Source organism: Dendropsophus ebraccatus, chromosome 10 (genome assembly GCF_027789765.1).
Source record: "Dendropsophus ebraccatus isolate aDenEbr1 chromosome 10, aDenEbr1.pat, whole genome shotgun sequence".
NCBI classification, from domain to species: Eukaryota; Metazoa; Chordata; class Amphibia; order Anura; family Hylidae; genus Dendropsophus; species Dendropsophus ebraccatus.
Window position 1 is genome coordinate 47,233,252 of NC_091463.1, and position 25,912 is coordinate 47,259,163.

The 25,912-nt window shown below is 43.2% G+C and overlaps 1 protein-coding gene across 1 annotated transcript in view; it reads left to right on the plus strand.

Annotated features, from left to right (window-relative positions):
• Positions 1–717: 717 nt before the first annotated feature.
• Positions 718–25,912, plus strand: part of ZDHHC15 (zinc finger DHHC-type palmitoyltransferase 15) — a 37,800-nt gene continuing 12,605 nt past the window's right edge. The window contains exons 1-6 of the mRNA XM_069986385.1: positions 718–915; positions 11,254–11,280; positions 12,768–12,862; positions 14,589–14,709; positions 19,573–19,642; positions 25,045–25,077. Of these exons, the coding sequence (XP_069842486.1) occupies positions 780–915; positions 11,254–11,280; positions 12,768–12,862; positions 14,589–14,709; positions 19,573–19,642; positions 25,045–25,077 (482 nt within the window). The 5' untranslated portion in view covers positions 718–779. The remainder of the gene's footprint in view (positions 916–11,253; positions 11,281–12,767; positions 12,863–14,588; positions 14,710–19,572; positions 19,643–25,044; positions 25,078–25,912) is intronic.

Below are 25,912 nucleotides of genomic sequence, written 5' to 3' on the forward strand. Positions count from 1 at the left end.
TAAAGCGACTCTGTACCCACAATATGTCCCTCCCAAACCACTTGTACCTTCGGATAGCTGCTTTTAATCCAAGATCTGTCCTGCGGTCCGTTCGGCAGGTGATGCAGTTATTGTCCGGAGAAAAAAAAAATTTAAACTTGCAGCCCTGTGCCAAACTGGCGTGGCCTAGAGTGTCTGTGTATTAATCCTGCCAGTGTCATTCCTAATGATGAAGAGGGTGGGGGGGAGGGGTGGTGCAAGGTTAGGGCACAGATACTCTAGGCAACGCCAGTTTGACACAGGGCTGCAAGTTATTTTTTAGGACAATAACTAACTGCATCACCTGCCGCACTGACCCCAGGCCAGATCTTGGATTAAAAGCAGTTATCCGGTTTGGGGTGGGCAGATTGTGGATGCAGTCATTTTAGGCAGGCAAGTGGGGCTTACGTCTAGCTTACGCCATGAAAAAGACAAATTTCTGCCCCCTTTCCATGCCATACACCGGGGGCAAATGTTTAATAAATGTGCCCCAAAGAGGCCTAATGAAGGACGATTTGTCTAAACAAAGAGAAATCAATGTCTTTCTATGCAACAAAAGCTTCACAGAAACCCTTTAAATCTAAATAAATTCTCTACTTATCCTATAGGAGACACAAAGACATGCACATGTACAGATGACACTTACCCACCAGGTGGCGCTATGCTCCAGGCTCTAAGAATGACGATTGCGCGTTCCCTCGCACTAATCGAATGTCGATCTGGAAGTCTTGTGGAGCCGAGCGCCGATCGCACAGAGCAGGATGCAGACTGGCTGCAGGATGGCCCTGTCCAGAGGGCTGAGGTGCTGCCAGCGCGTCCTCTCCTGGGTACCGGTGGTCATCATCTCGTCCGTGGTGCTGTGGTCCTACTACGCCTATGTGTGGGAGCTGTGCCTGGGTGAGTGTCCAGGAATGTCCCTCCGCTCCCGGAGGAGGAAGTGTCAGCCCCGCCGCCTCCTGTGAGTTGCTACTGCTGGGCGGACAGGGCACGGGGAGGACCGGGCAGCACTCCGGGGGCTCCGTGCATTGCTGGGCGGTAGACTGGGCGTCTTATTCATCCCGGATCTCATCTACCCGGTCATGTTAGATGAGGACGGGAGCTGGGACAGGCGGGTATACAGGGGTGAGCTCTACCATCATGTATAGATACAGGGGGTGAGCTCTACCATCATGTATGTATACAGGGGGGTGAGCTCTACCATCATGTATGTATACAGGGGGTTGAGCTCTACCATCATGTATGTATACAGGGGGGTGAGCTCTACCATCATGTATGTATACAGGGGGGTGAGCTCTACCATCATGTATGTATACAGGGGGGTGAGCTCTACCATCATGTATGTATACAGGGGTGAGCTCTACCATCATGTATGTATACAGGGGGGTGAGCTCTGCCATCATGTATGTATACAGGGGGGTGAGCTCTGCCATCATGTATGTATACAGGGGGGTGAGCTCTACCATCATGTATGTATACAGGGGGGTGAGCTCTGCCATCATGTATGTATACAGGGGGGTGAGCTCTACCATCATGTATGTATACAGGGGGGTGAGCTCTGCCATCATGTATGTATATAGGGGGGTGAGCTCTGCCATCATGTATGTATACAGGGGGGTGAGCTCTGCCATCATGTATGTATACAGGGGGGTGAGCTCTGCCATCATGTATGTATACAGGGGGGTGAGCTCTGCCATCATGTATGTATACAGGGGGGTGAGCTCTGCCATCATGTATGTATACAGGGGGGTGAGCTCTACCATCATGTATGTATACAGGGGGGTGAGCTCTACCATCATGTATGTATACAGGGGGGTGAGCTCTGCCATCATGTATGTATACAGGGGGGTGAGCTCTACCATCATGTATGGATACAGGGGGGTGAGCTCTGCCATCATGTATGTATACAGGGGTGAGCTCTACCATCATGTATGTATACAGGGGGGTGAGCTCTACCATCATGTATGTATATAGGGGGGTGAGCTCTGCCATCATGTATGTATACAGGCAGGGGCTGGCTGGCAAATTTTAGCCTGGGGGGCAAGCACACAGCACTGGCCCATGAGTAGCCGGCTAGCGGCCCATCCTTCAAGGACCACTCTAGGCCCTCACTTATTACACTCCCCACATCAGTGCAGGGAAGGTAGATGCCACCCACTCCAATACTTCCTCCAGTAGCACTGTTCTCACACTTCGGATAACACATTCAGCCCTTCCAGTCATTTGTAAACAGGGAATTCCTACTGCTCGCTGTGACGGGGTCGGGGATCTCTTTACTGTATAAGTATATGGGACGGCTCAGCGCTGACACGGAACCATCCCATAGACTTACATTGACAAGGTGACTTCTGGCCCCTTCACACAGAGCAGTAGGAATTCCCTGTCACAAATGACCAGAAGGGAAGGAGACGTTACCCGAATTGTTGGAACATCGCCGCTGGCAGAAGTACAGGCCCGGGGTGCCATCTACCGTCCCTGCACTGATGTGGGGTGGGTAATAATAGGTAAGGGCTGGAGTGCTCCTTAAAGGGAACCAATTAGCACAATTGTGGTGATATGGTTTTCAGCTGCACAGTATAGATATACTATGCAGCTCCCCGAGGCTACCAGCCACTGAGTATAAGATGGTGGGAAAGCTGGGTGACCTCCATCATACTGAGTATAAGATTCTGGGAAAGCTGGGTGACCATAATATACTGAGTATAAAATGGTGGGAAAGCTGGATGACCATATTATACTGAGTGAAAGATATTGGGGAAGCTGGGTGACCTCCATTTTACTGACTACAAGATGCTGGGAAAGCTGGGTGACCTCCAACATACTGACTACTATATAATATGCTCCAAAATACCCTACAAAATGTGTATATTGTTCTGTATGAGTGCGTATTGTTCTGTATGGGTGTATATTGCACTGTATGGTTCTGTATGGGTGTATATTGTTCTGTATGGTTCTGTATGGGTGTATATTGTTCTGTATGGGTGTATATGGTTCTGTATGGGTGTATATTGCACTGTATGGTTCTGTATGGGTGTATATTGTTCTGTATGGGTATATATTGTTCTGTATGGGTGCATATTGTTCTGTATGAGTGCGTATTGTTCTGTATGGGTGTATATTGTACTGTATGGTTCTGTATGGGTGTGTATTGTACTGTATGGTTCTGTATGGGTGTGTATTGTACTGTATGGTTCTGTATGGGTGTATATTGTACTGTATGGTTCTGTACGGGTGTATATTGTTCTGTATAGGTGTATATTGTTCTGTATGGGTGTATATTGTACTGTATGGTTCTGTATAGGTGTACTGTATATTGTTCTGTATGGTTTTGTATAGGTGTATATTGTTCTGTATTGGTGTATATTGTTCTGTATGGTTCTGTACAGGTGTATATTGTTCTGTATAGGTGTATATTGTTCTGTATGGGTGTATATTGTTCTGTATGGTTCTGTACAGGTGTATATTGTTCTGTATAGGTGTATATTGTTCTGTATGGGTGTATATTGTTCTGTATGGTTCTGTACAGGTGTATATTCTGTATGGGTGTATATTGTACTGTATGTTCTGTATGGGTGTATATGGTTCTGTATGAGTGTAAATTGTTCTGTATGGGTGTATATTGTTCTGTATGGGTGTATAATGTTCTGTATAGGTGTATATTGTTCTGTATGGGTGTATATTGTGCTGTATGGGTGTATATTGTTCTGTATGGTTCTGTATGAGTGTAAATTGTTCTGTATGGGTGTATATTGTTCTGTATCGGTGTATATTGTTCTGTATGAGTGTATATTGTTCTGTATGGTTCTGTATGGGTGTATATTGTTCTGTATGGGTGAGTATTGTTCTGTATGTGTGTATATTGTACTGTATGGGTGTATATTGTTCTGTATGGGTGTATATTGTTCTGTATGGGTGAGTATTGTTCTGTATGTGTGTATATTGTACTGTATGGGTGTATATTGCACTGTATGGTTCTGTATGGGTGTATATTGTTCTGTATTGGTGTATATTGTTCTGTATGGGTGTATATTGTTCTGTATGGTTCTGTATGGGTGTATATGGTTCTGTTTGAGTAAAAAATTGTTCTGTATGGGTGTATATTGTTCTGTATGAGTGTATATTGTACTGTATGGTTCTGTATGGGTGTATATGGTACTGTATGGTTCTGTATTGGTGTATATTGTTCTGTATGGGTGTATATTGTTCTGTATGAGTGCGTATTGTTCTGTATGAGTGCGTATTGTTCTGTATGGGTGTATATTGTTCTGTATGGGTGTATATTGCTCTGTATGGGTGTATATTGCTCTGTATGGGTGTATATTGTACTGTATGGTTCTGTATGGGTGTATATTGTTCTGTATGGGTGAGTATTGTTCTGTATGTGTGTATATTGTACTGTATGGGTGTATATTGTTCTGTATGGGTGTATATTGTTCTGTATGGGTGAGTATTGTTCTGTATGTGTGTATATTGTACTGTATGGGTGTATATTGCACTGTATGGTTCTGTATGGGTGTATATTGTTCTGTATTGGTGTATATTGTTCTGTATGGGTGTATATTGTTCTGTATGGTTCTGTATGGGTGTATATGGTTCTGTTTGAGTAAAAAATTGTTCTGTATGGGTGTATATTGTTCTGTATGAGTGTATATTGTACTGTATGGTTCTGTATGGGTGTATATGGTACTGTATGGTTCTGTATTGGTGTATATTGTTCTGTATGGGTGTATATTGTTCTGTATGAGTGCGTATTGTTCTGTATGAGTGCGTATTGTTCTGTATGGGTGTATATTGTTCTGTATGGGTGTATATTGTTCTGTATGGGTGTATATTGTTCTGTATGGGTGTATATTGCTCTGTATGGGTGTATATTGCTCTGTATGGGTGTATATTGTACTGTATGGTTCTGTATGGGTGTATATTGTACTGTATGGTTCTGTATGAGTGCGTATTGTTCTGTATGGGTGTGTTTTGTACTGTATGGTTCTGTATGGGTGTATATTGTACTGTATGGGTGTGTATTGTACTGTATGGTTCTGTATGGGTGTATATTGTACTGTATGGGTGTGTATTGTACTGTAAGGTTCTGTATGGGTGTATATTGTACTGTATGGTTCTGTATGGGTGTATATTGTTCTGCATGGGTGTAAATTGTTCTGCATGGTTCTTTATGGGTGTATATTCTGTATGGGTGTATATTGTTCTGTATGGGTGCGTATTGTTCTGTATGGGTGTATATTGTTCTGTATGAGTGTAAATTGTTCTGTATGGGAGTATATTGTTCTGTATAGGTGTATATTGTTCTGTATGGGTGTATATTGTTCTGTATGGTTCTGTACAGGTGTATATTGTTCTGTATGGGTGTATATTGTTCTGTATGGGTGTATATTGTTCTGTATGGTTCTGTACAGGTGTATAATGTTCTGTATGGGTGTGTATGGTTCTGTATCAGTGTAAATTGTTCTGTATGGGTGTATATTGTTCTGTATGGGTGTATAATGTTCTGTATAGGTGTATATTGTTCTGTATGGGTGTATATTGTGCTGTATGGTTCTGTACAGGTGTATATTGTTCTGTATAGGTGTATATTGTTCTGTATGGGTGTATATTGTTCTGTATAGGTGTATATTGTTCTGTATGGGTGTATATTGTTCTGTATGGTTCTGTACAGGTGTATATTGTTCTGTATAGGTGTATATTGTTCTGTATGGGTGTATATTGTTCTGTATGGTTCTGTACAGGTGTATATTGTTCTGTATGGGTGTATATTGTACTGTATGTTCTGTATGGGTGTATATAGTTCTGTATGGTTCTGTATGAGTGTAAATTGTTCTGTATGGGTGTATATTGTTCTGTATGGGTGTATAATGTTCTGTATAGGTGTATATTGTTCTGTATGGGTGTATATTGTGCTGTATGGGTGTATATTGTTCTGTATGGTTCTGTATGAGTGTAAATTGTTCTGTATGGGTGAGTATTGTTCTGTATGTGTGTATATTGTTCTGTATGGGTGTATATTGTTCTGTATGGTTCTGTATGGGTGTATATTGTTCTGTATGGGTGTATATTGTTCTGTATGGTTCTGTTTGAGTAAAAAATTGTTCTGTATGGGTGTATATTGTTCTGTATGGTTCTGTATGGGTGTATATGGTACTGTATGGTTCTGTATTGGTGTATATTGTTCTGTATGGGTGTATATTGTTCTGTATGAGTGCGTATTGTTCTGTATGAGTGCGTATTGTTCTGTATGGGTGTATATTGTTCTGTATGGGTGTATATTGTTCTGTATGGGTGTATATTGCTCTGTATGGGTGTATATTGTACTGTATGGTTCTGTATGGGTGTATATTGTACTGTATGGTTCTGTATGAGTGCGTATTGTTCTGTATGGGTGTGTATTGTACTGTATGGTTCTGTATGGGTGTATATTGTACTGTATGGTTCTGTATGGGTGTATATTGTTCTGCATGGGTGTAAATTGTTCTGCATGGTTCTTTATGGGTGTATATTCTGTATGGGTGTATATTGTTCTGTATGGGTGCGTATTGTTCTGTATGGGTGTATATTGTTCTGTATGAGTGTAAATTGTTCTGTATGGGTGTATATTGTTCTGTATAGGTGTATATTGTTCTGTATGGGTGTATATTGTTCTGTATGGTTCTGTACAGATGTATATTGTTCTGTATGGGTGTATATTGTTCTGTATGGGTGTATATTGTTCTGTATAGGTGTGTATTGTACTGTATGGTTCTGTATAGGTGTATATTGTTCTGTATAGATGTAAATTGTTCTGTATGGGTGTATATTGTTCTGTATGGTTCTGTACAGGTGTATAATGTTCTGTATGGGTGTGTATGGTTCTGTATGAGTGTAAATTGTTCTGTATGGGTGTATATTGTTCTGTATGGGTGTATAATGTTCTGTATAGGTGTATATTGTTCTGTATGGGTGTATATTGTGCTGTATGGTTCTGTACAGGTGTATATTGTTCTGTATAGGTGTATATTGTTCTGTATGGGTGTATATTGTTCTGTATAGGTGTATATTGTTCTGTATAGGTGTATATTGTTCTGTATGGGTGTATATTGTTCTGTATGGTTCTGTATGAGTGCGTATTGTTCTGTATGGGTGTATATTGTTCTGTATGGGTGTATATTGTTCTGTATGGGTGCGTTTTGTTCTGTATGGGTGCGTTTTGTTCTGTACAGGTGTATATTGTTCTGTATGGGTGTATATTGTACTGTATGTTCTGTATGGGTGTATATGGTTCTGTATGAGTGTAAATTGTTCTGTATGGGTGTATATTGTTCTTTATAGGTGTATATTGTTCTGTATGGTTCTGTACAGGTGTATATTGTTCTGTATAGGTGTATATTGTTTTGTATGGGTGTATATTGTTCTGTATGGGTGTATATTGTTCTGTATGGGTGTATATTGTTCTGTATGGGTGTATATTGTTCTGTATGGTTCTGTATGAGTGCGTATTGTTCTGTATGGGTGCGTATTGTTCTGTATGGGTGCGTTTTGTTCTGTATGGTTCTGTATGACCGTATATTGTTCTCTATGAGTGTGTATCATTCTGTGTGTGGGGGCACAGCAGTCTGAAATGTGTGTGTGTGTGGGGGGGGGGGGGGGGGCAAAGCAGCCTGAAAAGGGGGGGGGGACCGCAGCCTGAAGGGGGGGGGGCACAGCAGCCTGACGGGGGGGGACCGCAGCCTGAAGGGGGGGGGCACAGCAGCCTGACGGGGGGGGGGGGCACAGCAGTCTGAAGTGTGTGTGTGTGTGGGGGGGGGCACAGCAGCCTGAAAGGGGGGGGGGGAGAGGCAAAGCAGCCTGAAGGGGAGAACACAGCAGTCTGGGGGAAGGCTCACACAGCAGCCTTAGGAGGTACATATCAACTACAGGTGCAGAGGGGCAATGCAGCCTGTGGAAGAGGGTGCAGCTATAGGGGGTAAAGGGCAGCAGCTACAGGGGTTGGGGGAACAGATGCTAGTGTGTGTGTTTGCCTCTGTCAGCCCAGCTCAGCAGACAGCCCTCTCCTCTCTGTCCCGACCTCCCTCCTATCTACAACCCGAAGTACCTGCATTTATAGCTGCTGAGCAGAGAGCAGGACACGAGGGGGATGGTCAGGGAGCAGGAGCCTGTAGCTGGAGGTTAGCAGCAGCCTCCTCCTCTCCACACTGTGTAATACAGGAAGTCCCGGGCCAGGAGGAACATGGGAGGTACACAGGGGGCGGGGCGTAACGGGGGCGGGGAGCAGCTTCAGCTGCAACTGGCATCACAGACCGGCCCTGCAGCACAGGCAGAGAGGAGAGCGCTGGGGCGGTAAGCAGCCTCAGCGCGGCCCTGTAATGTACTGGGGAAGACCGGCCCGGGGGGCAGATGCCACCCTGCCCCCCGGCCCAGCCCGCCCCTGTATACAGGGGGGTGAGCTCTGCCATCATGTATGTATACAGGGGTGAGCTCTACCATCATGTGTGTATACAGGGGGGTGAGCTCTACCATCATGTATGTATACAGGGGGGTGAGCTCTACCATCATGTATGGATACAGGGGGGTGAGCTCTGCCATCATGTATGTATACAGGGGGGTGAGCTCTACCATCATGTATGTATACAGGGGGGCGAGCTCTGCCATCATGTATGTATACAGGGGGGTGAGCTCTGCCATCATGTATGTATACAGGGGGGTGAGCTCTACCAATATGTGTTTATACAGGGGGGCGAGCTCTGCCATCATGTATGTATACAGGGGGGGGTGAGCTCTACCATCATGTATGGATACAGGGGGGTGAGCTCTACCATCATGTATGTATACAGGGGTGAGCTCTACCATCATGTATGTATACAGGGGTGAGCTCTACCATCATGTATGTATACAGGGGGGTGAGCAGTAAAATCTGGACGTACACCCTCAGTGCACAGGGGCAGGAACCCCTTACCCCCGCTCCTGTACACTGGGGGGGTGGAGATTTATGAAAGGGTGTAAATATACACCTGGTGTAAACTGCCCACAGCAACCAATCACAGCTCAGCTTTTATTTTACCAGAGCTGAAAGCTGAGCTGTGATTGGTTGCTGTGGGCAGTTTACACCCTTTCATAAATCTCCCCCTGGGTGTACACCCTGTCGGTCACTGACTGGAGTCCCTGTTCTTCTACATCAGCTGTTCTCAACCTAAGCTGTTCTAATGCTGTTACCCCGCAATACAGTTCCTCATGTTGCAGTGACCCCAAACCAAAAATAATTTTAGTGGCTACTTCAAACCTGTAATTTTGCTACAGTTATGATTCGGAATGTAAACACCTGATAAGCATTTTGTATTCTCATTGGCTTTGTGTCAGTGTAAGCTGCATTGTGTAATGATTACACCCAAGCACCTTACACAGTTCTCTTGCCTCTCTGCCTCCTTGGCTTCTGTCCTCCGGAGCTTTCTGCATCCGCCTACTGATGACACCAGCAAGCGCTGGACACATGTAATGCGCTGCTATAGACTAAGGAGCATTCCCCCCACATCCCCTACCCTTAGGCCCTGTACGGATGATGCAATCATATCTGCACGGGCACTCAGTTTGGAACGCGCATTCATAACGGTATGCGTTCCAGCTGAATAGCGCTGCTGCAGACGATAGCGTGACTTCACAGCAGCTAAAGCCATCGGAAATATGACCTGGTTAAAAATTGAAAGTGGAGCCGTGACTGTTTGCCGTGACTGGTTGCTATGGGCAAGATTGCTGGATCTGGGTCATGGCCTCCGGCAGCCTCCTTTCCTGCTTTGAGTTGGATGATGAGTGATGTGTATTTGCCATATGGGTGGCAGCATTTTATAGGGGTCTTATAGCTTTCTCTTATACCTTTGCCCAGATTTAACAATCTGACTGAGACAAACATGGGTCAGAAAGACAGCAGCCAATCACAGCTCATTTTAAGAAATGAACGCTAAGCTGGGATTGGTTATTTGTCAGAAATCAGACACGCTTTTATCTCGGAGAGGGTCATAATTCTTGATTGTTTTTCCATTCTCAATGTTGGCTCTAAGTAAATGGAAACCTGAATCACTTATATTTGAAAGTATAAGTCCTGGGCTACATAGGACTACAGCGCAAGTCCAGAATAATACATATTTAGTCATTTGTCTGATTTTTCCATAGCTTTCATTATACCAGAGCAGTATGAGAGAAGAGCGGAGCTGTGGTTGGTGAAGGGGACACATTCTTGGCTCATGCAGATTGCATGTAACTTGGTGGCCCAGATTTATGACTCCTGTGGACGGCTACTGTCTCATAGTATCCGCTACAAGAAGTCAGTGTGTCTCATATGTATCCAATATGATGGTCACCTGAAGGCATTTAAAGATCTGGAAACAGTAAGGGAAAGATTTATCAAAATGAGCAGAAGGAGGATAGTGACCAGATACCAGTATAAGTCACGCTAGCTAGGGCTGCTTTCACACAGGCATAGTGCAGCTGCGTTTTGGGTCAGTATTACATCATGTTTCTGACAATTATAAGTTCAAGTCATCAGTCCCCGCTGTCAGGCCAGGGCATGCAGCATGAAACGGGCAGCATGATAAGCTGCTGTGGGAATCTGCTCCACATTTCCATTATGCTAGTCATGTTCATACGGCTAAATGTGGGATCTGTGCAGCCTTGCATGAAAAATCATCTCGCAGGTGTTTCAGTGTGAGGACAAAGGAGTGACATGTCACTTCTCTGTGCATCTCCATGTGACTCCACACCGAAATCCACACATATTCAAGATGCGGATTCCTTGTGGATTATAAAGCAGAAGGGTATAGGATATTTTGCATTATTTAGATGTTTTTGTCCCAACGGGTTTTCTAGAGTTATTTAGAGTAACCTCTATCAGACACACAGTGATGGAGGTTTAGGATGGAAGCGTGCCCGGTTTGTGGTGGTTTTCCTTTACTAATGTGTTCATGTTGTGCAGGAATGTGTGTTTTCTGGAATGATTTCTGTACAAAAACAAGATGCAACCACAACCGCAAACCCCACAAAAGATAAGCACCTTGGTAGGTGAGCAGCCATTGGTGATGTTCACCCACAGCCCTCACACATCTGTTAGCCTCAGAGGTTATGGCACAGAAACCCGCTGGGACGGGCAATGTCTTTGTGAGATATCCTGTGTTCTGTTGGGAAGTTAGTATTAGTACGTACAAGGTTGGCTTTGGATTATTTTAACTTCTAATGTATTGATATGTTCTTTTCCCTTTTTTATAGTTACTGTACAGAACACTTTGGAAAAAGGTAAGTGAACCCCATTTTGTTCCTTTATATGTTAATTAATGGCAACTTAGTGACCATAGTTTACACACACACACACACACACACACACACGTTTGTACACAGCTTCTGTGCAGATCTATATGCTTGCTAATGTTATCAGACCACAAGCAAATCTCTGTGTGGTTACCCCTTCCATTGCATCTGCCCCCTTTCTCTTCTGACAGTAGATTTTCCAGAAGTTATCTTATTATTGGATTTGGATTTACTGTGGATATAATCATTGGCTTCTGACACTGAAAGAAGCCGAAGATACATGTCAGACATGCTGTAATCACGTTGTCACCATTGGAAGATAAGATAGTGACATATCTGTTCTCTGTAAACCAATCTGGTCTTGTCATGTACAGGAAGTGTCAGCAGTGCCTGGAATGTGGACGTAACTGGTTCCACTGTCTCCCCCTCCCTGCTTTATATTTATTCCTTGTTCTGTCACTGCATGACTTCTATTGTGAAAGGGTAAAGCCTTCCATATACTGCACTCCACACTCAGCGTGCTCAGCTGCTTCTTTGTTACAGTGCAGTTTCTTACTTAAATCCTTCCATTTTGCATAAGGGCGGCCACTTTTGTTCTTCCAAGCTGGGGCTTAACTGCTTACTGTCCATTATAATAACTTGTCTCCATTTTTGAAGCCAAAGCCAGATCAACGGAGAACAGGTCATAAAGAAAAGACTCAGATTTCTCCTCTTTTCATATCCATTCCTGGCTTTGGCTTAAAAAATCTGTCTGTGTAAACACACCATAGCCATTTATTGTCATAAAAACAAAAAAGTGCAATAGCACGCTGCAATATTTAGAATTGCAAAACCCCACAAGGGAGGACCCTACGCTGTACACTGGCCTCTCTAATACTAAGCCTACACACTGGGCAAATCACAATGGGGTTGGATATGTGGAGTGCACAAGCCACATGGAGGCAGCCTCTCCCCCCCCCCCCCAACATCTAACACAGACACACAAAAGAATGGCTAGCACATCCAGTCACACTATTCACACACTATGCAGGTTTCCAATTTTTTGGTTTGTCTGTGTCCAGCATTGTTTCCACGGGAGAATAGACATCCAGCATGGTCCCACAGGGGCAAAGACACCCAACATGGTTTCACAGGAACAAAGACCTTTATCATGGTTACTGTCTGTACTATCTAGTGACATTATTTCTTTGCTGTTTTGCTTTTTACCTCTGGATTTGAAACTTTCAGTTTTCTTTAGTTACAAAAATGACATTGATCTATGCCATCCCTAAGGTGAACAGCTTGTTCTATAAGTTGAGCAGTAACATCTGTTAGATGGATACAGACACAGTAAATATATGTGCATTTTCCAGCTAGGGCTAATTCAGGTAAATCCAATTGAAGGAAATTCTAAATCATCTTTGACAATCTATTATCTAGTAATTCTAGGCACTCTGCTGTAATATGCTAATGTTCTGTGTCCTTCTCATTGGCAGCGGCCTACCTGCTCATCTTTCACATAGTTTTCCTGCTTTTTGCTTGGACTTACTGGAAAGCAATTTTCACCCTTCCAAAGCAGCCAACAAAAAAGGTAAGCCCCCATCTATGATCTGCAGCTTGTAGATTCATCATAGAAACCTGGTTAATCAACATTATATATTAGAAATGTAGTTTACCAAGGGGTTAAAGGTAACCTGTCACAAGTCACAGGTGACTCACATGACAGGCAGCATGGAAATAGTGACAGGTTCCCTTTAAAACCCTTCTTATACTGACTTGAGCATGTAGGAATGTAAGAAAGAACTAGGAAAGGGTTCCCAGTGACTGCTCCCCCTGGCACTCACCTTAATACAGGAGAAACAGATCGCTGATCTCAGTGAGACCAGCCAAATGATAACACTGCCGGCTGCCGGTTAAAGCGCTCAATGCAGTGAAATCCTAGGTGCATTGCTTCCTGGGAAACATAAATATGCAAGAGAAGAGCCCGTGGAGCCTCAATTAAGAGTCACAAAACACAGGATTAGCCAGGTATCCCTCCGGGAAGGACCCAGCCAAGGGACAGCTCCTGTAGGGAAACCACCTAAACCACCATATTAAGTGGCCATATAAGTCAATGTAATGACAAGGGAAAACCAAGGCTTGTCATTACATTGACTTATAGGGCCACTTAATATGGTGGTTTCCTTACAGGAGCCACCCCTTTGGCTGGGTCCTTCCCGGAGGGATATCTGGCTAGTCCTGTGTTTTGTGACTCTTCAATGAGGCTCCACAGACTCTTCTTTTGCATATTCATTAATACAGGGGGCATTATATTTGAGTAGAGAGCCCTGTGAAGTTCTGCTTCAGCTCCCTTCATTGAACTTGCAGCGAATGTACCACTAGTACAATTTATTTATTTATTTTTTTACATGAATAGACTGGTTCAGGGATGCAGATGCTGCGATCCTTCTGCCGCACGGTTCCTGCACATGGCGCAGGTCTATTACCAAGCACCTGCGGGGCATGAAGCACTGGAGGCCGGCCTCCCCTGCCCTCTGTTGCCTATCAGGACCACCAAAGGATGTATTCTGTATTTTGGTTGTGGTGCAGCAGGGAGGCACAACAACTAAAATACTACAATGTTCATCCTAACATATGTAGGGAACTAGCCAAAGCTGAGAGGTGCTGCCAAGCAGTGTCGCTCTGCTAGACGTAAGCTGTCTGTGCATTACATCTACAGCCATACTCTATTACCATTGAATGTTGTGGGGTAATGTGCTAACTTCCCCTGCCAGATCAGCTGATTTTTGCAGCAGTTCCCATATTGGCGAGTTCTCTGTGATGAGGAAACCACAATCAAGTTCTTAACCAGTAAGGGACTGGTATTCTTAGAATTCTCATCCAGTTCTGTCTAGAATCTACTTCAGTTTCTGTGCATAAAATATTACAAGATATACTGCATGTATGACCCTGTCCTGATGTAGGTGTATGAACGTGGGCAGTGAATGGTAGAACATAATTGCTGTAATAAAATGCAGCTTAATAAGTAAACACTATGTAACGCAAATCTGTCCATCAGAATCCAATAACAGGAATTTTATAGGCAGCTATTATTGTTACTCATAAACTGCAGGTGCATTAGCCTAGTGCTCTGTGTGTCACTGACATACAGGAAATTGCTTGTGTAACTAATATAGTGAAAATCATAGAGGCCAAAAGTGTATGGTATGATTTGGGCACTGTCGGCAATGTTGTCACAATCACAAGTTTCTAGAATTCATATAGATTTTGCCGGAAGCATATTTTATCAATTCTATAAATATAAATTCTTTTTCCAGTTTCTGCTGCCCTATGCGGAGAAGGAGCGCTACGACAATGAGGAGCGGCCAGAGGTTCAGCGGCAGATCTTGGCTGAGTTTGCTAAGAAGTTGCCGGTTTACACCCGTACAGGCAGTGGAGGTTAGTTATCCCATGCCTGGTGTAGACTCGCTATAAATGACTGTCTCATGTTTGCCTTCTATTCTTTTCCAGTAAACTGAAGATCCGTTTTTTCCAGAACACTATAAATTATGATGAGCTTATTGATTTATAAACCTTTTAGCTTGGATCTGAAAAGTGATTCGCTTTCATTGTTCGCTGACCAGTGTTGGGGAATAGCCCTATAATTTCTGATAGCAAATATGTTCCACTTTTCTGCCGCACCTCATGATGTATGTTAATACACAGTGACGCTGTATAGCAATGTCTGTACCTTTGTCAGATGTAATAAACTGATCAGACATAACATTAAAGGGGTTGTCCAGCCAAAATCTTTTTTGTTTCAAATCAACTGGTGTCAGAAAGTTATATAGATTTGTAATTTACTTCTATTACAAATCTGAAGTCTTGTTGTTGTTTTATTGTTTTATTTTCAGTCTGACACAGTGCTCTCTGCTGACATCTCCGGCCGAGACAGGAGCTCTCTAGAGCAGGAGAGGTTTTCTATGGGGATTCATATAAAGCCACGACATAGTTTCTGTCTCGGCCGGAGATGTCAACAGAGAGCACTGTGTCAGATTGAAAATAAAACATTTCCTGCAGGACATATAGCACCTAATAAGTATGGGAAGACTTGAGATTTTTTAATACAAGTAAATTACAAATCTATATAACTTTCTGATTTCAGTTGATTTGAAAGAAAAAGATTTTCACTGGACAAACCCATTTAAACAATTGTGAACACCATACATTGTCTCATGACAATGACACCTGTCAAGGGGTGGAATATATTAGGCGACAAGTAAGCATTTGGCTGCAGAGGGTGATATGACAGAAGCAAGAACAATGGGCTACACTGAGATTTATTAGCGCTCACTCGAGAATATCTCCTTTAAGGGGTTGTGTCATGAAGAAAACTAGGTCTATACCAATGCATAATGCCAAATTTAAACTTATTTCAAATGTACAAGCATCTCTGATACTATCCTGTTTGACTTACTAATCCTCCAAGTGCCTGCATTGTTTTGATATCCTGTTGACTTTGGTTACAACCCACTGAGGTGGGTCAGGCATGCTCAGGTCAGCTGCAATCTCCAAGATTGTACTAGTAGTTGGTCTCTCCCTAGGGTCCTATTCCACAAAGTGATTTTTCATTTCTATTGATTAACAATAGACAACTGCAAAGCAGTGCTTTTCGGAATGACCTGAAATAGTTCACCATAATGCACAGAATGATAGTCATTAGTTACAATTGCAATTACAATCATTCGTATACTTTAGTCTATGAACGTTTGTAATTGCGAACAAACGATGAGTACATACACGATTTGCAAACAATTGGCGAACAGTGATTTTTATGGTCAGATGTGATTAACTTCATACGAACAAATTTTCGTTAGTCGTTTGATCAGACACATGGAATCACTATTGCTTAAATTTAAACAATTTACTCCTTAAAGGACAACTCCCATGAAAAACTTTTTCCCAGTAATTGAAGCACATTACAAAGTTATATAACACTGTAATATACTTCAATCACCTGTCTGTCCTCCTTCCCTGTCTTCCCCCCTCAACCCCCCACCAGGAAGTGTAAGAAACTCCTTCATACCTAATTACTGTCGTCACCAGGCTGCTCTCTCAGCTCCTTCTAGTGACGATGAGTCATCAGCAGGAGGGCTGGTCTAGGTCCTGTTACACCAGCCTCCCCCTACCCTGCCTGGTCAGGTGACTCTGCTTGCTCAGCTCCCATTGGCTGAGCAACTGTAAGCCATCTGTCATTCTGCAACTCAATAATGACTCGTGACTGACTCCCGGCACATAACCAGCTACAGGACCCCCTCCCCCATACTCCCTCCTGCTGCCGAGTGGACTCAGTGAGTGAGTGATGTCACTTGCTTATCTTTCTCCTCACTCCCGGCATGTCAGCTACACAGACATCTTATCTCTCCCCTGCTGCCCTGACCTAATCCTGCAGAATGTACACTACAGTGAGGTGACAGTATGTGTGTGCAGCTTCAGTGTGTGTATATAGCAGCCTGACTGAAGAGAGCCAGAGAGGGATGTCATGTGTAGTGTATGATGGGAGTTGTAGTGAATGGAGGGGCAGGCACTTGCTGTGTCACAGCAGGGGGCTGGCTTGTCACAGCAGCCAAAGTGCATCATGGGAAGCTGAAACCAGGAAGCAAGGAAGAAATGAAGAACAAGACTAGAAATCAGAAAGTACACAGACGGTAGGAAATTCAAACAGTGACAGCTCAGGAGGGATGATAAGTATAAAAGCTAGGTTTCTGATTGGTTTTTGGTTTTTTTCCTTAGCGCGGGAGTTGTCCTTTAAAGACAGAGCCCTTTGATGCCCAGATGTCCGGGTCAGATTAATGCAATGTTCCTCCCCACCTTCTAAGAGCCATAGCGCTTTTATTTTTCCACCTAGAGGGCTGGTTGGGGGGTCATTTTTTGCGCCATGATCTCTAGTTTTTATTAATATCATATTGGTAACAGGAAAATTTTGATTGCTTTTTATAAAAAAAAAAATTCTGATAATTTTTTTAAAAAAATCAACAATCTTGGTGTTTTTTTTTTTTGTTTACGCCGTTCACTGTGCGGGAAGAATAATGTTATATTTTAATAGATCAGACAATTTCACACGCTACAGTATGTAATATGTTTATGTTTTAAAAAATATTTTTATTTTTATAATGGGCAAGGGGGTATTTTAAACTTTTATTTGGGGGGGTTAATACTTTTAAAAACTTTTTTTTTTATTACACTGATCTCTGATCCGACAGGACGGAGGTAAGTGACTTACCCCCGCCCATCGACAGAAGCTTGTTCTGTCACTGAGTACCTTAAATGCCGCGATCGCTATAGATCACTGAGTTTAGGGGCTAATGGCAAGCAGCTGCGGGATCGCAGCTGCCTGTCATTACCCACAGCTCCCTGGACTCTAATGTGTGCGGGGGCGCTCTCACTGCAGCGGTCCCGCACACATCAGAGTCCCTGAAGTCAGGAACTTATATATACATTCCTACTGCTCGGGGTATGTGCAAAAGGAACGTATATATACGTATTACTGACCTGAAGGGGTTAATAATTCTTGGCATGATTCTTGGCAAGCCCGTGGGCTCAGTACCCATGGAGTAAAAGTGGCGGAATCCCGCCAGCCTCAATGTCATACTGGGAGTCTATGGGACTCTTGCGGGCCTCCACTCTCCACACTGAATAATGGACATGTCAGTTCTTCAGCACGGAGAGAGGAGGCCCGCAAGCCTCCCATAGACTCCCAGTTTGAGATTGAAGCTGGCGGAATTCCACCAGTTTTACTCCGTGTGAACGGAGCTTTAGCCTGCAAGCCACAGAAATTGTGTACATTGTTTCATGGCAACAGCAGAGTCACAATTTAGAGAGAAAAACAGGAAGTGAAAAAAATCCATGCGGGAGAAAAACAGCAAATGGATGTAAGTTACTGTTCTAAAAACAACACGTTTGTACTCCTTTACTTATATGTAGGTGGTACACATCTGATTTTATTAACTGTTGTTCATGACACAACCCTGTTAAAGAGGTATTATGGTAATCAAAAATGTTATTAAACCATCACCCCGAGATATGACTTTAGTCCTTTTTACACTGCCCAGTTATCGGCCAGGATTGTTGCAAGTAACTTTCCTGCAGCAAATCCGTTTGTGTAAAATTATCGGCTGATATTCTATTTAGAGCAGGCTTTAAAATGTATTGTCTTTAGACGCACATCTTCCTGCGTAAACTGTGAGGCCGATAGTCGTTGTTGCCAGTTTGCAGTCAGCAGTGCATACTTACATAGAGCAGTACTGTTATGATCCAGCATCCTCTTTTTCAGCTCTCCCATCCAGCCGCTGCATCTTCAGGCTGCCGCCTCCTCCAGAATGTTTGACGGACTGAGGAGGGGCCTAAAGACACTGCGGCTGGATGGGAGAGCCAGAGAAGAGGATGCTGGATCACAACAGCAGCGCACTATACAAGTATGTACTGCTGTGTAATCTGAACTGTGACCGCACGGATGTATGTTTATCTATGCTGTCCGTTTTCATGGCTGCACGGCTTCTTGTGCCACGTAAAAAACGCTGATCTCGCTGATCTGTGCTTGTTTATGCTCACGGCTAGAAAATTGGCTAATATAAGAGGACGTTTACTAATATAGTGTTATCACAAAATGTACTGACTCTCCCAAGACTATGCATGGTTCTCTGCTGTCTCAGGAGGCTTGGGTGGTTCTTATCACAGAGCTTCACTTCGCTAGATAATCCTAGATGTAAAGGTGCAGTGGAGCAGTTATCCACAACAGCCAATCAGATTACTACTTTCATTTTCAATAGTGTACCTGGAAAGATGAGAGCTAGAATCTGATTGGATGCTAGAAGGAGCTGCTTATAATCTTATGACGCCATCTCTCACCAGTTATGGCTGTAAGTACTTTCCCATAGCAGCCAATCACAGCTCAACAAGCATTTCTTAGACTGGTAGAATGAAAGCAAATAGGTTTTTATCTTGGCCAGTATTCCCTTAAACAATAAAACGAGGACATGTACTGTCCTCCTTGGAACAACAGGCAGGCTGACACCTTATACCCAGACAGCGCTGGGTACTTTTTTTATATTTATAGTGTTGTAGTTCCCATAAACACTTACGATGTCATACTATTATATCATGAAGTTATAAGGGTTAATAGGTGAGTAGTAATAAAGTTTGTGTTCTAAACTTTTATTAGGCAGTTGTGGGTGGAATAACAGAGATGTTTGAGCTCTGAAGGTGTATGATCGAGGCAGAACATACCTTTCTAATAGTAACTTACCTTCCTGTCTGTTTTAGCTATTCGGTTTTGTGACCGATGTCAGGTGGTAAAGCCCGATCGCTGCCATCATTGCTCCGTTTGTGGAATGTAAGTAAAATTGTATTACGAGCTGCATCTTTATTAGTTTCTCCTCTGTTTGTTTATAGTAAATTATATAAGACTCTAAAAATATATGATGTACAATGTCTCCCATAAACACACACCTATGTCTAAAAACTCCCAGTTCTACATTCTCACACTTTTATCTTCAAGGAGTTTATGTACTTTAGGCTGAGTGTATATAAGGACAAAGTATCAAGGGGGCTGATACTACATAAAGACACTATATTAAAGGGGTTGTCCAGCAAAAATCTTTTTCTTTCAAATCAACTGGTGTCAGAAAGTTATATAGATTTGTAATTTACTTCTATTAAATAATCTCAAGTCTTCCCATATTTATTAGCTACTGTATGTCCTGCAGGAAAGTTTTGTTTTTATTCTGACACAGTGCTATTTGCTGACATCTCTGGCCGAGACAGGAGCTGTTCAGAGAGGTTTTTTTATAGGGACTCCCATAAAAAGACTCTACTGCTCTGGAGAGTTCCTGTCTCAGCCAGAGATGTCAGCAAATAGCACTGTGTCAGAATGAAAACAAAACAACATTTCCTGCATGGCATACAGCAGCTAATAAGTATGGGAGAGATTTTTTAATAGAAGTGAATTACAAATCTATATAACTTTCTGACACCAGTTGATCTGAAAGAAAAAGATTTTCGCCTGACAGCTGCATTTTAAAATACCGTATGTGCCCCCTGTCCCTGGTGTCTAGTGGGGGATCTCCCCCCTGCAATGCGATCGCAGAGGGGAGATCTGTTGTAATGAGCCAGCCGGGGACAGATTTAGGGTACGTGCTCACTGCGGAATGGCGAAGGATAACCCTTCGTGCATTCTGCAGCTGGCACCCGCCGGCGGACTGATGCGGGCGCATGTCTCCACCCGTGTCATAGACTCCATGTTATGCATGGGCGGATTCCATCGTCCGTTCAAAGAATGAACACGTTGGACGGAGAGTGGAATCCGCCCGTGCATAGAATGGAGTCTATGACACGGACGGAGGCGTGCGCCTGCATCAGTCCGCCGGCGGGTGCCAACTGCGGAATGCACAAAGGGTTATCTGTCGCGATTCCACAGTGTGCACGTACCCTTAGAGTGTATGTAGGAAGGGACACCCGAATCCAGCCCCAGATGCCCCCTCCCCCCCCATCCTCGGAACAAGTGGGAAGATCGTCCGGGAACTGATCTTCCCACTGCTGGATAAAGGTCACCACCTGTACGGGGATAACTTTTATACCAGCACCCCCTCTTCTGGTCCCTCGCTGCCCGAGCTACTGTAGCTTGCGGCATGATCCGAACATATCAGAAGCCGTAATAGTGCCCTAATATTTAGCAGCCATGGAGCGGACCCAGCGCTTCTGGATATGAGGGACCCCGTATCGCATCAGGACAACATTTTCCAGGTGACGTCCCCCACACTGGAAAACAGGAGACCCCAGAAGAAGTGCAGAGTGTGGCGTAACAGGGGGATCAGGAAGGACAACATTTACCAGTGTGACACCTGTCCTGATCACCCTGGCCTCTGCATACTGGATCGCTTCAAGGCGTACCACACGTCACTGGGGTTCTACATTATCTAAATTCTGTCCCTTATTCCTATTTCAGGGGTCACGTTGATCCAGGGATTATTCTGATCGCCATTATGGAGTCGGGAAGGAATTTTCCCCTGTGATGAGGCTACTGTCGTCTGCCTTACGAGGGTTTTTTGCCTTCCTCTGGATCAACACAGGTTGAATTTGATAAACACCTGTCATTTCCAACCTTATAAACTAATAATTTCCCTAATACCCCCAAATAAATTATACATACAAAAAGAGATATAGCAGATCTCCCCTGCACTACAACCTATATGTGTTATTCCGTGAGAAGGGGATAGTATAGTATAGTGTCACTGGGTTCTAGTTACAAACTAAATACCTATATAGAAACTGAACCTCCATAACTAGTTAACATATAAAGAATACTTTATTTCATAAAAAGCACATACATTTGAAAGAAATCATAATACACAGTGAACTGCGACTGAGAAAAAACATTAAAACCAACAGAAAAAACATACAAATGAGGGATGCTACTATCAGGCTATGTGTGGAGAGATAAGGGACAAAATACAATTCATAGGTATAATACCATAAAGCAAACCCTAAGCCAGCTCTATCAACAAATTGGCCATACAAAATGTGTTACCTTACCCAAATGGACGTGATGTGTCAGCCGGACAGTTGCCCCCACCCCAACGCACGTTTCGGTAAACAACCTTTTTTATTTCCCCAAATAAATTAGAATTGTCCCTTTTCCCCAGCTAAGTAGGTATGACCGCCATTCCCATTAGAGGATGCCATGATGCAATTACAAAGCCTCTGTGCGGCCAGGACAGTAGAAACCCCCCACAAGTGACCCCATTCTGGAAACTACACCCGATAAGGAATCTAACAAGGGGGGCAGCGGGGATATGGCCCCCTGGTGCCGGCCACATTTTGGACGTGAAAATGAAAAAAATTGTATTTTTTATTTTCTCGGCACATGTTCTACGTAAGTGCCCGTCACCAGTGGGGTCCATATCCTCACTGCACCCCTTGTTAGATTCCTTATGGGGTGTAGTTCGGGGGTTTCTACTGTCCTGGCAGCACAGGAGCTTTGTAATTGCGACATGGCCTCTATCCTCCATTCCAGCCTCTAAATGGCGCTCTGTCCCTTTGGTGGCTTGCCCTGTGCCCATATGGCACATTATGCCCACATGTGGGGTATTTTCGTACTCAGGGGAAACTACCCTACACGTTTTGTGTTCATTTTCTTTTTTAACCCCTTGTGGAAATGGAAAAAAATCAAGGCTAGACCAACATTTAGTGTAATTTTTGTAAAATTTTTACTCTAAATCATTAATCTTGTCATGATTTTTTCATTTTCACAAGGGGTTAAAAGATAAAAAAAAACAAAATGTGTAGAGCAATTTCCCCCGAGTCCGTAAATACCCCACATGTGGACATAAAGCGCCATGTGGGCGCAGGGCAAGCCTCCCAAGGGAAGGAGCGCCATTTGGATTTTGGAGGTTGGATTTGGCTAGAATGGATGATGAAAGCCATGTCGCATTTACAGAGCCCTCGTGCTGCCAAAACACTGGAAACCCCCCACAAGTGACCCCATTCTGGAAACTGCAGCCCTCAAGGAATCTAACAAGGGGTGCAGTGAGGATATGGACCCCTTGATGACGGGCACATTTGTGCCATGAAAGTGAAAAAATGAAATTTTTTACTTTTACGTCACATTGTTCCACATTTGTGCCCGTCACCAGTGGGGTCCATATGCTCACTGCACCCCTTGTTAGATTCCTTGAGGGGTGTAGTTTCCAGAATGGAATCACTTGTGGGGGGTTTCCAGTGTCTTGGCAGCACAAGGGCTCTGTAAATGCGACATGGCGCTTGAAATCCTTTTCAGTGAAATTCAGCTTCCAAAAGCCAATTGGCGCTTCTTCCCTTTGGAGGCTCGTCCTGCGCCCCCTTGGCACTTTATCGCCACATGTGGGGTATTTCCGTACTCGGGAGAAACTGCGCTACACATTTTGTGTCTTTTTTTGCCTCTTATCCCTTTAAGAAAATGAAAAATTGAAGGCTAGAACAACGTTTTAGTGTGAAAAATAATTATTTTTTTTTTCACGCCATATTGTTCGGAAAATCTGTGAAGCACCTATGGGGTCCAGATGCTCACCGCACCCCTTGTTACATTCCTTGAGGGGTGTAGTTTTCTAAATGGTGTCCCTTTAGGGGTGTTTTTTAGGTTTTGGCACCCCAGAGCCTCTGCCAACCTGAAGTGGTACAGTCAGAAATGACCAAATATAACGGAGGCGTTGAATTTCACTAGGCGCTCCCTTATATCTGAGGCTTGTGGTTGCGTCAAATAGCGCAATAGGGTCACATATGGGGTATTTCTATAAACTGCAGAAACGGGACAATAATTATTGGGGTGCATTTCTCTGGTAATAGGTTTATAATTATGAAAAATATTGGATTACAATAAAATCTCTGCACAGAAAATTAAAATTTTCAAATTCCTTACACACTTAGCTTTTATTTCTGTGACTCCCCTAAAGGGTTAAAACACTTTCTGGATATGCTTTTGCAGAGTTTGGGGGGTGCAGTTTCTGAAATGGGGTGCTTTGTGGGGCTTTCTAACATACAGGCCCCTCAAATACACTTTAAGGCTGGGTTCACACTACGTATATTTGAGGCTGTATTTTTGAGGCTGTATAGCAACCAAAACAAGAAGTGGATTGAAAACACAGAAAGGCTCTGTTCACATAATGTTGTAATTGAGTGGATGGCCGCCATTTAATGACAAATATTTGCTGTTATTTTAAAACAACGGCTGTTATATTGAAATAATGGCAGTTATTTACTGTTATATGATGGCCATCCACTCAATTTCAACATTGTGTGAACAGATCCTTTCTGTGTTTTCAATCCACTCCTGGTTTTGGTTGCTATGAGGACCTGACATGAGGACCAAATACAGCCTCAAATATACATAGTGTGAACCCAGCCTAAACCTGAACAGGTCCCTAAAAATATCTGATTTTGAAATTTGACTGAAAATTTGGAAATTTGCTGCTAATGTTTTAAGCTCCCTATTGTCTAAAAAAAATGAAAGATAGTTTAATAAATGCCGCCAACATAAAGTAGACATGTTGCTAATGCTATTTAATATATAATTTATGTGGTATAACCACTTTCTGTATACGCAAAAAAGTTTCAAAGTTGGAAAAATGCATTTTTTCACATTTTTTCACATTATTTGGGATTTTTTCATAAAGATTTGTTATGAGTATCGACTCCAATTTACCAGAAATGTAAAGTACAATATGTCACGAGAAAACAATCTCAGAATCAGCCGGATAGGTAAAAGCATCCCGAAGTTATTAATGACTAAAGTGACACTGGTCATATTCATAAAATTTGTCTCAGTCATTAAGGCCATTTCAGGCTCTGTCCTTAAGGGGTTAATCATATGATATACTGTTGTGGTATACCCTAGCATAACCCACAAGGGTATGGACAATTAAATACAGCCTGATATGGACCTGTGTACGGCTGCAAACAATACAAATCAGTGAGATTGGCAGTCAGCAAAGGCACAAGAAATTGTGCAGCCTTCAACGTACATTATTGGCCGCACGTCTCAATCATTATTATTGCAGCGTTCTTAGGAGCGATTGTTAGCATTAATCGGTCAGTCTAAAAAGGCCTTTTGGTTACAGCTTTTAAAGGTCACACATATACACACTTCATTTTGGCCATTTATATGTTATCTTAACCCAGACACAATTGTGTTTTTCCATTTATTCTGTACCACTTGTTTGTGTGTGTGCAGAATTTGACATTTTGTCTTCCACCTTATCACAGGTGTGTCTTGAAGATGGACCACCATTGCCCTTGGTATGTATCATTCCTTTCCTACAGTCTATTTAATATATACATTATATATATAAAAAAATACCCTCTACCTCTAACCAGAACTAGGGAAAGAAAGGAAAGATTTATTGCTTTTTTTTTTCTTCTATTGCTGGTTTGGGCACAAAGTTTTATTTGTTATGCAAATTCTTTTGTTACAGGTGTGTCAATTATTGATGGGACTATTTTACAGGGCTGTGGAGTCGGTAAGCCGCAGCTCCGACTCCAACTCCTGAATTTTATCAGGACCGACCCCTGAATTTTATCAGGACCGACTCCGACTCCTGCTCCTTCATAAATGGCCAGTCATATACCAGGGGAGTTATATATCTCACTGGCTCAGCAGCTTCTCCCTAATGTCCTACATGATCCTGGGCCGACTTCTGAGTAAATAAAGGAATACTGTATATAAAGAAGATCCTCCTGTGTGTGCAGTGGATGCAGCCAGTCTCCAGCCTCCATGTCCTGAACTACTCACAACTAGACTAGATGGAGCAGGTGGTCTTTTCCTGCTGACAATCTTCTATGTTTCTCACTAAATATTCACCATACTTAAAGAAACACTGCTAACAATGCCAGATACCTGTAATATTGAGGTCAGCCATAGTGATATACAGGGGATCACACATAGTGATATAGAGGTCACACAGTGATATAGAAGGTCACTGTGGGGGCACGCAATAGCACGCACGCGCACACACACACACAGCCTGCTGCAGCCATAGCATACACACACACACACCCACACAGTCTGCTGCAGCCATAGTGCACACACACACACAGCTTGCTGCAGCCATAGTGCACACCACACACACACACA